General features: G+C 41.9%; 1 protein-coding gene across 1 annotated transcript in view; it reads left to right on the top strand.

Moving 5' to 3' along the window:
- Positions 1 to 16,859, top strand: part of LOC143275526 (uncharacterized) — a 46,726-nt gene that overhangs the window by 9,746 nt on the left and 20,121 nt on the right. The window contains exons 2-6 of the mRNA XM_076579705.1: positions 486 to 647; positions 1,523 to 1,636; positions 7,245 to 7,403; positions 13,446 to 13,579; positions 15,342 to 15,441. Coding sequence (XP_076435820.1) covers positions 570 to 647; positions 1,523 to 1,636; positions 7,245 to 7,403; positions 13,446 to 13,579; positions 15,342 to 15,441 — 585 coding nt within the window. The 5' untranslated portion in view covers positions 486 to 569. The remainder of the gene's footprint in view (positions 1 to 485; positions 648 to 1,522; positions 1,637 to 7,244; positions 7,404 to 13,445; positions 13,580 to 15,341; positions 15,442 to 16,859) is intronic.

Raw genomic sequence — 16,859 nt, 5'->3', positions numbered from 1 at the left:
TGTAAATATCCTACTATAATCAAACAAAGAATCGATGAATGTTTCTGTCAGACATATAAAATCAAACGTATTTACATAATTAATAAAGGGAATATCATTCAATTTATCATACAAATTTTCTACATTGTAATTCAGAAAAGTCCACTTTTCTGGATGGTCAGGCCTGTCCTATTTCTTTTTTGAACATGAAGGTCTGTCACTGCCACTGACAGGTGGTGTAGTCAATGTCCGACCCTTCAGTTTGTAGCATTTCAAGTACTTCAGCAACACTAAAACGTTGCCCTCACTGCCTTGTTCGTTTCACAACATTATGAGAAGAGCCCGCTTTGCTAACAGGCTGGCACGCGAGCAGACGACCGGTCGCACTCTGAATAGCGCACTCTGCTTGGCTGATCACAAAATCACGTATACAGCGCATGATGGAACTTAACTTTCGGAGAATGCTATTCCATTCCTTTGTCCGAATCTGAATACGTTTTGTGTAGGCATTCCTTCGTCCGGGCAAAATCCACTCTACCAGTGTGTGTGGATGCAGCTAGGAGGGCTGAGGTTGTTCTCTTCAAAGCACCATGTTGGGAAAGATCGAAACGTATCATCCACCGGAGTGGGCTGCTACACTCAGCTACATTCCAGAAAAGAAAGTGCATGTGAGTGTTCCTTTTTTCTTTCTTTCTTTCTCTTCCTTTCTTTCTTTCTTCTTCGTCTGCTACACTCAGCTACATTCTGAAAAAGAAAGTGCATGTGACTGTTTCTTTCTTTCTGTCTTCTTTGTCTGCTACACTCAGCTACATTCCAAAAAAGAAAGTGAATGTGACTGTTTCTTTCTTTATTCTTCTTCGTCTGCTACACTCAGGTACATTCCAAAAAAGAAAGTGAAATTGACTGTTTCTTTCTTTATTCTTCTTCGTCTGCTACACTCAGCTACATTCCGAAAAAGAAAGTGCATGTGAGTGTTACTTTCTTTCTTTCTTCTTCTTGTTCTTCTATTTTGTCCTAGGTCCTGTTCTTTTCGTGCTGTATGCGGCCCCAGTGTCGGATGTAATCAGTCATCATGGGATGTCGCACGAGAGCTTTGCGTGTGTCTGTGTGTGAATCCTGTTTAGAGTGAATTTTCGTTGTCAATTCAAATAATAATAATAAAAAAAACCCAGTGTGTGTGTGTGTGTGTGTGTGTGTGTGTGTGAGTGATTGAATGTGTGTGTGTGTGTGTGTGTGTGTGTGTGTGTGTGTGTGTGTGTGCATTTTACTGATATATGTGGATTTATTTTCAGGACGCGTTATTAGTACATACTGAGGTATAAAAAGAAAAAAAATATATATATATTGTCCTCACTAGTTTTAATTAATCGTTTCTCATCGTGTGCCTTATTGTTTGACGTGCGTGTTTTTATATTGAGCCGGTGTCTGCACAAATGAATTTCCATGTGGATTGATAGAGTATTGGTGATTGATTGGTTGATGGATTTATTGATGGATTGATTGACTGATTGGATTCAAACAGTAATTGTGTGTCCGTGTGCAGCTGGCCATGACCAACACCCCTATCCACCCCTGGAAAGTACCCGGGGTACCTGAAGACTTCACTGTCAGTGTGAAACGGGATGATCTCACTGGCTGTGCTTTGTCGGGTAACAAGGTCAGAGAGAGAGAGAGAGAGAGAGAGAGAGAGAGAGAGAGAGAGAGAGAGAGAGAGTGACTATGACTATGACAATGACAAAATGATGTTTTATTGAGGGTAGAATGGATAAACTGGAAGCTTCTTTACACCATGCCCTCACACACGCATGCGCATACATACGCACAATATGATAAATGAAATAAGAGTGAACAAATAACTGACATAGAACAATCAAATAGACGATAATAGATACATAGATTAATGAATCATGGATTACAATTAAGGAAACATCATGAAAATCATACCAAAAATTGCCACATGAAAATCTTCAAACACACACATGTGTATGCACACACAGGCATCATACAAATGTACTCGAACACACAAGCACATAGACATGCACACGCGTACTTACACTGCGCCTTTTCCACTGCTCACACACTGTTGGAGAACAATTAAACAATTTATGTTGGCTTACTAAGATCTCATAATATGCTTTGATTTTGCTGGTACTAATTACATTTGTTGCGTCAGATATTTTTGATACGCTTTTTTGAAAGATGCTATGGTAGATCTATTTCTAAGATACTCGGGGATTTCATTCCACAGTTTACCACCAGAATAAGTGAGAGAGGACATGAAAAGGTTAGTTCTGGGACGAGGGGTAAAAATGGTACTCTTGCTACGAATGATTTTTTCCGGGAATTTCCTATAAGGATAGGGCGGTGCAAATTTCTTCATATTTTTGTACATAAAAACACCCTTGTTAAAGCGACATTTGAGATGAAAGGGGAGAATATTTAGTTCAACACAGTCATTGCTAGAAGATTTAAGGAGAATGAGCTTAAGGGAACGTCTGTATATGCTTTCAAGGTTTTTAGCAATTTTTACTAGCCTCGTCCCAGCATGTTGATGCATAGTCAATATCAGGTTGGATATATGCATGAAAATATAATTTACGGGTATGTTGATTAAGGAAATGGTTAATTCTATTGAGCTGAAATACTTTTTTCGATAGATTCTTGCATAAAATAGTGATATGATCAGACGGGAAAGGGTTATTGTCAAGTGTAAGACCTAGCAGTCTATAAGAACTAACTTCCAGCAAATCATTGTCAAGTATCTTGAGCCCTTTTATTTTGAATTTGATAGTTTGTCGACTTTGTCTGGTTGTGATTAACATAAATTTGGACTTCTGTTGGTGAATTGCCACGTGGTTCATTTCAGTCCAGTTTATAAGTTTGTCAATCTCGTTCTGCAACTTAGTGCATACTGTATTGGCATCTGTGTCTTTATGATGGAATGTAGTATCATCAGTGAAAAGTTCACAAGAGGATGAAACGTGAAGTGGAAGATCATCTATATAAATTGAAAATAAAACTAATAATCCCTGACGAATACCATAATTAACTGGCATAAGAGGGGGCATTTTTAAGGATGGATAACCACTTGATTCCTACTTTCAAGAAAAGAAGATATCAGTTCAACTGAATCAGATGTTAAGCCATACATGACTAACGTTTTCGAAAGTAGGTTTTGATCTATTATATCGAAGTCTTTCGCACAATCGACAAAAACAGACCCAGTAAATAAGTTATCATTAATGTTTAAATGCCATTCCTCCACAAGATTAGTCAGTGCAGTATGACAGGAATAATTCTTTCTAAAACAGCTTTGACTGGAGTCAAATAAATCATATTTGTCGAAATGTGACTGAAGATTTAGTTTGATATGTTTTTCGAGAGGTTTGGATAATGTGGACAATATTGATATAGGTCTATAGTTAGTAGGGTCAGATGGATCACCATGTTTAAAGACAGGTAAAACTTTAGCATTTTTAGAAGCATTTGGATAGGAGCGTTTTTCGATGCAGAGGTTACAGATATACGTGATGTGTTCAGAGATGATAGGTGCTGCTATCTTCAAAAAATTACTATCGATACCATCCAAACCTCAGGATCTGGACTGTTTTAATGAGCATAATTCTTTGAAAGCATCATGTACACTAATGTATGCTAGCTGAAAGTTAGAATGTATTCTTTCAGTGTTACAAAAACATTTAAGCAATTGTAAGTCATTGGACTCGGTGTTACCAACCCCGACAGTTCTTTCTGCGACAGTCGTGAAGTGTATATTTAGATTTTCAGCTGACATCTCTTTCCCAGAAGGAGTAAATGTAACCCCCCCCCCACACCCCCAGACAGTTGGTTGATAGCTTTCCAAATTGATTTTGTATCTCTTTTAGATAATCATTATCAAATCACTAAAATATTTCTTTTTGGCAGCCCGTTTCATTGATGTTACTTTATTTCTCTGTTTCCTAAATTTCTCATCTTTTTCTGTAGTTTTTAATAATAGTTCTCGAGCCTTTATTTCAATATTTATATCTTCTGTCAACCACGGGGCCTTATCAGCATGTCTAACGCGTTTAGTCCTCAAGGGAACATGTTTGTTGAAGACGGAAAGAAAGTACCTCTACCATGTCGCAAGCAGCAGAGAGAGGAGAGACAGACAGACAGACATACCTCACAGGCTGTGCTTTGTCGGGTACAGACAAACAGAAAGAGAGAGGGAGAGACAGACATGCAGAGACAGAGAGTCACAGAGAGAGAGAGTGTGTGTGTGTGAGAGAGAGAGAGGGGGGATGAATGAATGAATAAATGGATGAATGAATTGTTTATTCTTGAAAGGCCAAGTCCCCTTTCTGAAAAGGAGCGTATGAAATTATTCCAGTAAGCGTTAAAAATGCTCGAATCAATGCAGACGCATTCATACACACCCACATACAACAATCTATGAGCATGCTGTCGATCTAAGTTTGAAGGTTCGATACACAAACATACTGATTTTTTTTTTTAACCACTTTTTGATATGCAGCACCTTTACGGACACCCATATACCAACACACACGCGCGCACGCACACACACACACACACACACACACATATATATATATATATATATATATATATAGAGAGAGAGAGAGAGAGAGAGAGAGAGAGAGACGTGTGTGTGCGTGTGTCTGTGTCCGTGTCTGTATGAATAAAACAAAAAATAGTTACGCACTGTCACATTGCAGGCAGAGATTATTTGCGATAGCAGCTTTTATCATACATGCCTGACATTTCAGAAAAAAATTAGGGTTAAGTGTTTCCCATATTTAGGATGGAAAAACGTGACAAACTGGACGTAATTCATGCAATGTCACATATTTTTAGATTATATGTTATGTCCACGCATGCGCAATATGTACAAAAAGGAAGGGTACTGAAATTACAGGACGAAATTTGTAGCATTAAATATTCGCACAGTACTACAAAGACAAGTCCAATTTATTTAAAATTAGAGTAGGCATGGGTTATTGCGAACAGCGTGTAATTGCGAACGATTCGTGTATCGCCCCACTTTTAAGCGTTCTTAACGGTTGCAGTTCACAATTTTACGGTAGCCTCGACCTTTTTCTAATACCTTAATGAGTATCCACTTCTAAGAACCAGTCAAACATCAGCTATTTCTGGCTGTTTCCGCGCTCTTTCTTCTCTTCAGGCACCACTACCAACCAAGGTCACAAACGTGCTCTCAAAATCCTAAAGTCAACGAAAGCAAGTTGTAGGACTTGAACTTTGACACAGTTTAAAATAGTTGTTTTAATCGGATATGTTGAATGCGCATTACTACACCTGGGAGAATTTAAGAAACTATATTGGTGACAGATCGGAATGTCAGTTTTGACAGGAATCTGCAAAATAGTGTCGTTTGCAATTGGACCATAAGATATTTTGACGCGAGTCTATTTGCGAACGACGCTGCACAGTTACTGAGTACTCTCAAAAGCGTGTGTTTGTGTTCGGTGTGGGGTGTGTGTGTTTAAATGTTTGTTTGTGTGTTTGTGTGCATGTGTGATCAAAACCAACAATACAACAGTCTGGTGCGATGTTCTGATAATACGTTATGTCTAATGAGTTAAAGACCTGCTTATGTTTTAATTGTCAACATGAACCCAAATCAATCGTTCGCAATTAGTCTTGCCCGCATTTACCCTCAGGCACCCCTGCTATTTCAAACGTTCGACAAAACGTTGAAAAGAACGAGTAGACAAACTTTTCCTGGTGCAACCAATCGGAGAAAGCCTCGAAAAACAAAAGAACTGCGTTTGACTATCGTAGGACATGTTATCTTTACAGAGCACACGTTGAGCTGGTCGCTTTGACTGGATCGTTCACAATTAGGCATACCTACTCTATTTGTTTATCATGAAAGGAGAGTTCAGAGGACGCTTAAAAGATTTGCACATGAGTAGGACAGGCTCAACATCTCTGAAAGACTTTCTTCTCTCTCTCTCTCTCTCTCTCTCTGTGTCCCTCTGGTTCTCTGCTGACACGTTCGCACGGTCCCCTTGTCCTATGTGTGGTGCTTCAGTTGAAGATGAAACTCATTTCCTTTTTATGTGTAAGTATTATGAAGAAATTCGAAAGAAATGCTTAATTTTCAACGGTGAAGACTTTGAGTACATGAACCTCACCATTACAATAGATGATGAAGTAAGAATAAGATCACTAACGAAATTTATCGCACTAGGTAGGGATTGTCGGAAAAAGAAATAATCTTCGGGAGCCTTATAGTTATCGAAAAAAAAAAAAAAAAAAAAAAAAAAGTTTCCCTGATGCCAGTTCCACAGTTTATAATTTTAATGACTTTGTAGAAAGTTGGATGGTCAAGCTTTTTTATTTTCCTTTTTAATCTGAACAATATGTTGTATTTTATGATTTTGTTGATGTTACTGTTGTTGTTGTTGTTTGTCGTTGATTTTCTTTTTACTCTTAGCAATGTGTCGTAGATTTTCTTTTTACTCTTAGCAATGTGTCAATTTCTCTCTAAACTGTCGTTATTCTTTTGTTCATACATTGTCCCCCTTGCCAACGGATAGTATTGTCAATGGCAATAATATAACAATGTCCGAGTCCGTGTCTGTCCGAAGAAGCAGGGAAGGGAGGGAGGCTGTTTTGGGAAGAGTTGGGTTTTAAGGCCAGACCTGAACAAAAAAGAATATAAAAGACACATGAACAAATAAATAGATAAGTCATCTAATTAATGAATACAAGAATTAGAATAAATAAGTAAATAAATCTATTAAAGATATATAAGTAAGCAAATAAACGAAGAACTAAAGTGAAATGTTAAAAACGACTATGATAATAATAATAATAAATAAATTAACAAGCAAATACATGTAAATGAACACACAGACACGTACGCACGCACACACACACACGCACACACACACATTCCCCACCTCTCACGTTACCCACCCACCTACCCCCATCCCCACCCCCCACACCCCCCACACACGCACACACTTTCCTACGCATGATCTACAAGAAGAAGAATTCAGTGATCGATAAACATATATTTCTTCCTTTTGACCTCTGATACACCAACAAAAGAAAATGGAACTTTTCTATTCGTGTTGATAACATGTGAAACTCACTACCACCTTCAGTTAAACTTGCGAAAGATACTAACTGTTTTAAGAACTTTCTGGACTGCGATCCAAAATTTGGTAACGCGAGGCCTAAAGGCAAAAATGCCAGGTCCTACTACTACGACTACTACATGTAAATTCCAGGTCAGAAAACTGGAATTTATATTGGCCAATGCCCTCCATCAAGGCTGTCGTCACGTGATTACGTCTGGAAAGCTACTGTCCAATCACTGTCGAACTGTTGCCCTGTGTGCGAGACAGCTGGGTCTGACCCCTCATCTCTTTCTGTCTTCCGACGTCACGGTATGTATGTGTGTGTGTGTGTGTGTGGAGGGGGTGAGGGTGGGCCTATGGTGTGTGTGTGTGTGTGGGGGGGGGGTGAGGTAGGGGCTAGGGTGTGTGGGGAGGGGGTGGGGGGCTAGAGTGTGTGTGGGTGGGGGGTTGAGGGGGGCTAGGGTGTGTGTGCGTGTGTGTGTGTGTGGGGGGTGAGGAAGGGGCTAGGGTGTGTGGGGAAGGGGGGGGGGCTAAGGTGTGTGGGGAGATGTGAGGGAGGGTGGCTAGGGTGTGTGTGTGGGGGGGGGTGAGGAAGGGCGGCTAGGGTGTGGGAAGGTGTGAGGGAGGGTGGCTAGGGTGTGGGGAGGTGTGAGGGTGGCTAGGGTGTGTGTTGGGGGTGAGGGAGGGTGGCTAGGGTGTGTGGGGGGGTAGGGAGGGTGGCTAGGGTGTGTGTGGGGGGTGAAGTGGTGGCTAGGGTGTGTGGGTGTGAGGGGGGTGAGGGGGGATAGGGTTTGGGGGGCGTGAGGGGGCATGGCTAGGGTGTGTGTGTGTGTGTGTGATGGGGGATGACTAGGGTGTGTGTGGGGTGGGGGTGAAGGGGGAGGGCTAGGGTGTGTGGTGGGGGCAGGGTGCTGGGTGAAGGGATGGAGGACAGGGGTGTACCGTGTGATGTGAGTGTGTGTGTGTGTGTGTGTGTGTGTGTGTGTGTGTGTGTGTGTGTACGCGCATGTGTATGTGTATCTGTCACATCAGTCACAGGGTATTTTGTATTTGTATTTCTTTTTATCACAACAGATTTCTCTGTGTGAAATTCGGGCCGCTCTCCCCAGGGAGAGCGCGTCGCTACACTACAGCTCCACCCATTTTTTGGTATTTTTTCCTGCTTGCAGTTTTATTTGTTTTTCCTGACGCAGTGGATTTTTCTACAGAATTTTGCCAGGAACAACCCTTTTGTTGCCGTGGGTTCTTTTACGTGCGCTAAGTGCATGCTGCACACGGGACCTCGGTTTATCGTCTCATCCGAATGACTAGCGTCCAGACCACCACTCAAGGTCTAATGGAGGGGGAGAAAATATCGGCGGCTGAGCCGTGATTCGAACCAGCGCCCTCAGATTCTCTCGCTTCCTAGGCGGACGCGTTACCTCTAGGCCATCACTCCACTATTGTGTCTTTTGGAAAATCTGTCAACATTTCTTTTGTTTGAACAACATTCAGGTCCAGATGATTCTCTTTGCAACAATACATATCAGTCAAATGCGCGCGCGCTCACACACACACACACAACATAACATAACATATAATACCGCAGTCGATCAAGATAAAAATCAATGTAATCTATAAATCACCCACACCCACACATATGCCGGTGTACAAACAATGCTCCTGTATTTATTTATTTATTTATTTATTTTTTTTATTATTTTTTTTTTTTTGTATGCTTATAGTTGACTTCATCAGGTTTTTGCGCTTTATAAATAGTATTATTATTAGTAGTAGTAGTTGTTTTTATGTATTTATCTATTACCTCTTTATTTATTTACTTATTTGTTTTTACTTAATTTTTTTTCTTTAATTTTTGGTTTGTGTTTTTTTTAATTTTTTAATTTTTTTTCTGAAGGCCTGATTAAGCGCGTTGGGTTACGCTGCTGGTCAGGCATCTGCTTGGCAGATGTGGTGTCGCGTATATAGATTTGTCCGAACGCAGTGACGCCTCCTTGAGCTACTGATACTGATACTGATACTCCTCAACCCATACCCCAAAACCCACCCCACCTCCTCATTCTCCAACATTCATTCAGATACACTAGTGCGCATGCTCAACCACATTCCTACGGTGACATGAAACAAAGACAAAATGAAAACAACAACAACAACAACAAAAAAACGCGAATTTTATCAGCATTCGTCAACATTTGTGCAGACCAGCTAGTGCAAGAACCCCCTTCATGTGTATACAGCAAGCAGAAGATCAAATTCGCACGTTAAAGATCCTGTAATCCATGTCAACGTTGGGTGGGTTACGGAAACAAGAACATACCCAGCAACCAGCCGCCGTGGCGAAGTGGTTAGCGTCGTGGACTGACGGCTGGAAGGACGCGGGTTCGAATCCCAGCGGAGGTAGGTTTTTCGGCCCGTGGCCGGCTCCTACCCAGAGTTGAGTGTGCTGTGGGCTTAAATGGGGAGACTGGGACCACACAGTCGAGTGTCATCCACTTCAAGGATGCGTCTTTGGGTGTGTTGCTCAAATTACCTGACCAACACTGCAAGTGTCTGTATCTCTCGGGCCTGGTTAACGCCGGGATATCATTATGACAGGAAGCGTAGAGTACTGCCTTGTCACGCAGTCCCAAACCAAAATGGACCTCCATAGCAACATCGTCATCATCATCGTCATCCTCCTCCTCCTTCATCGTCATCAACAGAAACAAAAGTCTCAAAGTCTGTGGCCTTTCATGCCCTGCTCTCATGGTGACCTCAGTTTCGATACCCCTCCACTTCCGTGCTTGGGGTGAGTCCTGTCAATGTCGTCAGTGTCGGCAGATTCATGGAGGGCTGTTGTTTGAGCGACTTTGTGGCGGTCTCCACTCTGGGAGGGACGCTCACTCAGTCTGGCTCTGCGACTAAGCCATTATTGTCGTTAGCAGGGGGCTTAGTAGGTGGTGTCCTAAGTACGTTAAAACAGAACAGGCACCACTGAACACCACCGAAGTGACTCAGCAGCAGTGCAGGGTCTCCTCTGGTGTGTGGCCTCCTGGCGACCTAACATCGATGGTACCCTGTGGACTGCCGACGCTGGAACTACGACGGACGAACCCGGGTGTGGCCGTGTATGGGGGAATCTAAATGAGCGGCGTGGGAGTAATGCCACTGAAAACGGTGCAGATGATGGGACAGAAAAAAAAGAAAAAAGAAAAAGAACATACCCAGCATGCATAGCCCTGGAAACGGAGTATGGCCGCCTACATGGCGCGGTGTAAAATCGGTCATACACGTAAAAGCCCACTCGTGAACATACGAGTGAACGTGGGAGCTGCAGCCCACGAACGAAGAAAAGAAGAATCAGCATCGGGCACGTGTTTCTGAACAGTTTTATGGGGCGACATTGGAGACTGAAGATTCAATTTAAAATACTTTATTATCTGCTTCAACCAAAAACAGAAAATTTTCTTTAGGCTCACTTAAAATAAAATGCCCGTCAGCAAAAATCAAACAACAACAAAAAAACACACACAAAAAACCCAACAAAAAAACCAAAACAAAAAAAACTGACACACCCTTCACTTATCACCATGCACACATCAAATATTATGTAAAAAGAAAAACATGTGGATAAGATACTATTACATTATGATTCAGAGTGTAACAACTGTATGTGTGTGTTGCGTGTGTGTCCGTGTGTGTGCATGCATTGTTTTGTCTGGCGTCCCAGACAAAAAAAAAAAAATATATATATATATATATATTAGTAGTGTTCACAGAAATATTCAGTAGGCTTACATTCCTACTCACATTTTCGACTCTGATTTTCGTGGGATGGAACTAATTGATGTACTTGCGGTTCAACGTCTCACCCTCATCCAATTCAGTAAATGTATGCATTTTTTTTTTATGCATACATTATTATCTGTGGCTTTGCGAAGTGAAACCTGCTGTGAAAAGATAAGTCAAGCGCGTAAGAGAAAATGGAACACACTGCAACGTCACTTGATTGAATGACGCAGGAAACGAATGACGTTGCTGACTTTCTGTTGTCGGGTACGTGTCTTTTTTTTAAATTTTTTTTTTCCCAAGACGCTTGTGACAATTGGCTCAGAAGTAGAGTGTTGACCGAGTGGTAGCGCGTCCGCCTAGGAAGCGGGTGAATATGAGCGCACTGGTTCGAATCCTAGTCGCCAATGTTTATTCTCTCCCACCTCCACTAGACCTTGAGTGGTGGTCTGGGCGTTAGTCATTCCGATGAGACGATAAACTGAGGTCCTGTAGAGTGCAGCATGAACTTGGTATGAGGAAAGGGTGTGAGTGAGAGAGAGAGAGAGAAAGAGAGAGAGAGAGAGAGTGTGTGTGTGTGTGTGTGTGTCCTCCTCCTCTTCCTCTCTGTTCCTCTCTTTCTCGAACTTTTCTTTTTCCACTGTTACACAATGATCTCACCTGCGCCAAAACGGTCTGTTGATGCCCGAATGTAGCCTATTGCATGGCATGACAGATAGAAAACTGAACTCTGCCTAGTCAAATTAAGAATATGCCATGTCTCAAGGGCACTCTCTCTCTCTCTGTATATATATATATATATATATATGTGTGTGTGTGTGTGTGTGTGTATGCGTGTGTGTGTGTGATTGTGTGTGTGTGTGTGTGTGTGTGTGTACATAAATATATGTGTGTATGTATGTATGTGCACATATATGTATAGTATATATATATATATACATATACATATATAGATATAAAGATATGTATATTGGGGTTTTTATGGATTGTTTGGTTTTAACAAACAGAAAAAGAAAAAAGAAAAAAAAGGCCTGGCTACCTTGTAATGAATCAAGTACCATGGTAACTGCTTTTAGAAATAACCCATGATGTCCTGGTTGCCGATAGGTCTACATTTCATGAAGTCTCTCTGATGCACACATTCCATTGTTCTTGGCAATGTTTTTCGTTTGTACTGAAAATCCAGTTGTATATTATAGGAAGGTAGGTCTGGTTTCCCGACAGTGAGTTTTAGCGTCACAGCAGTGAAAGATAAACCACAGACCAAAAGCTTAACTCACTCAGTACGGCCAGTCCTCTCTTCTCCTCTACACAGACCCCTCGGATGTCCAGTGGGTGTCTCAATGACCCAGCCTTTAGCTTCCGTCGTAAGAATTGTGGTATTCTTTGTCAACATTCAACTCTTCAGTATAAGAGCCTTCCTCTTGCGATATTTTGATGATGGTAATTGGGGTGAAACGCTGTCAACGTCGTCTCTTTCGCCGTTCGTATGGAGAGAGTTAAGGGGACCACAAAACGGTCCCCCCTCGGGCGAAGTATAGTTAGGAAAGATGGTGATGATCATTCTTCTTCTTCTCCTTCTTCGTTCGTGGGCTGCAAACTCCCACGTTCACTCGTTCGTACACGAGTGGGTTTTTACGTGTATGACCGTATCTAATCCCGCCATGCAGGCAGCCATACTCCGTTTTCGGGTGTGTGCATACTGGGTATGTTCTTGTTTCAATAACCCACCGAACGCTGACATGGATTACGGGATCTTTAACGCGCGTGTTTGATCTTCTGCACGAAGGGGGTTCAGGCAAAAGCAAGTCTGCACATATATTCACCTGGGAGATCGGAAAAATGTCCACCCTTTACCCACCAGGCGCCGCTACCGAGATTCGAACCCGTGACCCTCAGATTGAAAGTCCAAAGCTTTAACCACTCGGCTATTGCGCCGGCCGTGCTGATAATGATGTAGATACTTAGATAATGACTTTCCTCGATCAGAGACCAAGCTCAAAGTGTTTTACAAACACAGTCATTCGCACAACAGGCTAGACCTGACTGATAATTGCCATTGGGCAGTCATAATTCTTTTCCTGTGTCATTCAATCACTTTTCAGTCACACACACACACACACACACACACACACACACACACACACACACACACACAGGCGTATATGCAGGCAGCCATACTCCGTTTTTGAGGGTGTGCATGCTGGGTGTGTGTTATTGTTTTCCCTGACCCACCAAACGCTGACATGGATTCCAGGATCTTTACCGTGCGTAGTTGATCTTCTGAAAGCACTTAACCCTTTCACCGCCAAGCTCGCATTTATGCACAGGCGTGGTGGAGGACCCATGTCACTGAAAGGTGACCATTCATTGGTCTGTTATCCATGAACCTACTGCTCTTAATGTTCAGTGGTGGGATAGGCCGTATTTTCTATACATCGCAGGGGGAATTCCCAGCTACTCTTAGCCACTATCTTTTCAATGTTTATACCACAAGGGAATTTTGTACTCTAAATTGACTGGCCGTGAAAGGGTTAAGGGGATGGCCTAAGCTATATGCTGTATATGTATTTCTTGCGTCAGGACGTGAAGCAACTGCAAACTGATGGCAACATGTTGCTGAGCCGACTGTGTGGGGCCCACATGTATGTCACGCCGTTTGACCGTCTCTTCAGGACGCCTGAGGCAGACATGAAAAAGTTGGCCCAGCAAATTCAGTACGTGTGTGTGTGTGTGTGTGTGTGTGTGTGTGTGTCTGTGAGAGAGAGAGAGAGAGAAAGAGAGAGAGTCTGTGTGTGTGTTGTGTGTTGTGTGTTTATGTGTTTGTGTGTGTGTGAATGTGTGTGTGTGTTTGTTTATATGTGTGTGTTTATGTGTTTAGGTGTGTGTGAATGTGTGTGTGTGTGTGTGTGTGTGTGTGTGTGTGTGTGTGTGAATATGTGTGTGTGAGAGAGAGAGTGTGTGTGTGCATGTGTATGCATGTGCGTGTGTGTGTGTGTGTGTGTGTGTGTGTGTGTGTTCGTTTTTTGATTTGACGTCTGTTCACTTTTGGTGATATTAGACGTATCATGTGTGTGTGTTTCTGTCTGTGATAGGCAGAGAGTGGTTGTTAAAGGGAAGAGGAATATTCAATGAAAGGTTGAACGAAAACGACGAAATCATGAACCCCCCCCCCCCGCCCCAAAAAAAGGGGGGGGGGGGGGGTAGATACACACACAAAAGCAATAATATCTGGAGGTTGCATCATAGAAGCAGTCCTACTGGACTGTGTGATAGAACTAATAATTTTCTTGATAAAAGTAACTGGTTGGACATTATTTCCTTTATGTTTTGTTCTGAACAGTAACTCACTTTACCTGAATTTTGGGGAAAACTGACAATCCTTTGACAGTGAATTAGAATATGGTTTTGTGTGATCTATTTTGCCACATCCACAACAAACATTTTTTGTGTGTGTGCTAAACTATGTCTCGAAAGCAAACAGTCTGCAATGTATAAAACTGCCCTGCCATATACTTATTACTTGTTAGCTATTTCTAAGACATATGGGTATTCCTTGTTACAGAATTGGAATAATGTATATAATCTTTCCATGTCTGTGGTATGGTACCATTATTTCAACATCCCTGATGAAGGAAAGCAGTTCAATTTTCGGGTAAATGTTTTAACATTTTGTTACTAATTGAATCAAGACCGACAAAGTTGTTCTTATTGCTGAGGGTAGATATAACGTATTTAAGCTCTGTCATTGATATCCACAGCTTAATATAAAGCTCACTTTTGTGGCTTTGTTCAGAATATGAACGCTTCAATTATGTGTGATTATGTTTGTGTACGTTCATCTGTGCGTATGCGTGCGCGTATGTGTGTGTGCGTGTGTGTTTGTGTGTGCGTTTGTGTGTGCATTCATGGATGTGTTTATGTGTGTGTGTTTGTGTGTGTATCTTTATGCATGTGTTTGTGTGAGCGCAGGCTCGCGTGTGTGTGTTCCATCAAAAACAACACAAAACAATAAAATTCTAATGCTCGTGCTTATCCATTCGGCTGCTGGTTGCATTTAAACTCCAAAAATCTTTATATCACGTTGCATATTTTTATATAAAAACAATTTTGAAATAGCATTTGATTTAGAAAGAAACAAGAAATATTTGCAAGATCATATATTCATCATTAGATCATGTAATCAATCGTATGATCCGTAACTGAGTCAGATAATCACTATCAGTCATATGATCATAGATGAATAATCTATTAAACACACACACACACACACACATAAATCAGTCGAGTAAATGTGAAAACGACACGTATTGGATGACCGAGTTATTCAAACAATAATTCAAACACACAAACAATCAACGAACCTATCTGTTTTATTATCATTCAATTGACAGTTCGATCGATTGACTGACTGACTGACTGACTGACTGAAGGATCGGTTGGTAGGCTGACTGATTAATTGATTGATTGACCTTTCAGGTCAGCTAGCGGCGAATCGTCCTTCATTATCCCTGGCGGAGGAACCAGCAAGTGTGGTCTGTTTGCTTACATTGACGTCTTTGAAGAACTCATACAGCAAGTAAGTATTCCAACAAGTGGCTTTCTTCCCTAGGCCACGCTGATAAGACGGGAATGATGTTGGTGGTGCTAGTGATGACGATAGTGATGTAGAGAAGGAGAATAGGTGTTTGCATACATGGACTACTTTTACGAACTCAGCAAGTAAGTATTCCAACAAGTTGCTTTCTTCCCTAGGCCACGCTGATAAGACGACGATGGTGCTGGTGGTGCTAGTGATGACGATAGTGATGTAGAGAAGGGAAATAGGTGTTTGCATACATGAAATACTTTTACGAAGCAAGTAAGTATTCCAACAAATGGCCTTCTTCCTTAGGTCACGCTGATAAGACGACGATGGTGCTGGTGGTGCTAGTGATGACGATAGTGATGTAGAGAAGGAGAATAGGTGTTTGCATACATGGACTACTTTGAAGAACTCAGCAAGTATTCCAACAAGTGGCTTTCTTCCTTAGGCCACGCTGATAAGACGGCGATGATGTTGGTGGTGCTAGTGATGACGATAGTGATGTAGAGAAGGAGAATAGGTGTTTGCATACATGGACTACTTTGAAGAACTCAGACAGCAAGTAAGTATCCTGGCAAGTGGCTTTCTTCCTTAGGTCATGCTGATAAGACGATGATGATGTTGAGGCGATAGTGATGTAGAGAAGGGGAATAGGTGTTTGCATACATGGACTACTTTGAAGAACTCAGCAAGTAAGTATTCCAACAAGTGGCTTTCTTCCCTAGGCCACGCTGATAAGACGACAATGATGCTGGTGCTAGTGATGACGATAGTGATGTAGGAAAGGGGAATAGGTGTTTGCATACATGGACTACTTTTATGAACTCAGACAGCAAGTAAGTATTCCAACAAGTGGCTTTCTTCCCTAGGCCACGCTGATAAGACGGGAATGATGCTGGTGGTGCTAGTGATGACGATAGTGATGTAGAGGAGAAGGAGAATAGGTGTTTGCATACATGGACTACTTTGAAGAACTCAGCAAGTAAGTATTCCAACAAGTGGCTTTCTTCCTTAGGCCACGCTGATAAGACGACGATGATGTTGGTGGTGCTAGTGATGACGATAGTGATGTAGAGAAGGAGAATAGGTGTTTGCATACATGGACTACTTTGAAGAACTCAGACAGCAAGTAAGTATTCCAAGTTGCTTTCTTCCTTAGGCCACGCTGATCAGACGACGATGGTGTTGGTGGTGCTAGTGATGACGATAGTGATGTGGAGGAGGAGAAGGAGAATCGGTGTTTACATACATGGACTTTTTTACGAACTAAGACAGCAATAAGTATTTCAACAAGCGGTTTCTTTTCCCTGTGTCGCTACGTTACTGGGACGAAATAGCACAGGCATCAAGGGACAGTCACCACTTCCACCACGATTTTGCCATTCGACAGTCACCACTTCCACCACGATTTT

The sequence above is a fragment of the Babylonia areolata genome, chromosome 30, assembly GCF_041734735.1.
Source record: "Babylonia areolata isolate BAREFJ2019XMU chromosome 30, ASM4173473v1, whole genome shotgun sequence".
In the NCBI taxonomy this organism is placed as follows: Eukaryota; Metazoa; Mollusca; class Gastropoda; order Neogastropoda; family Buccinidae; genus Babylonia; species Babylonia areolata.
Note: the sequence above shows the minus strand (reverse complement) of the source record. Positions and strands in the feature narration are given on the sequence as shown.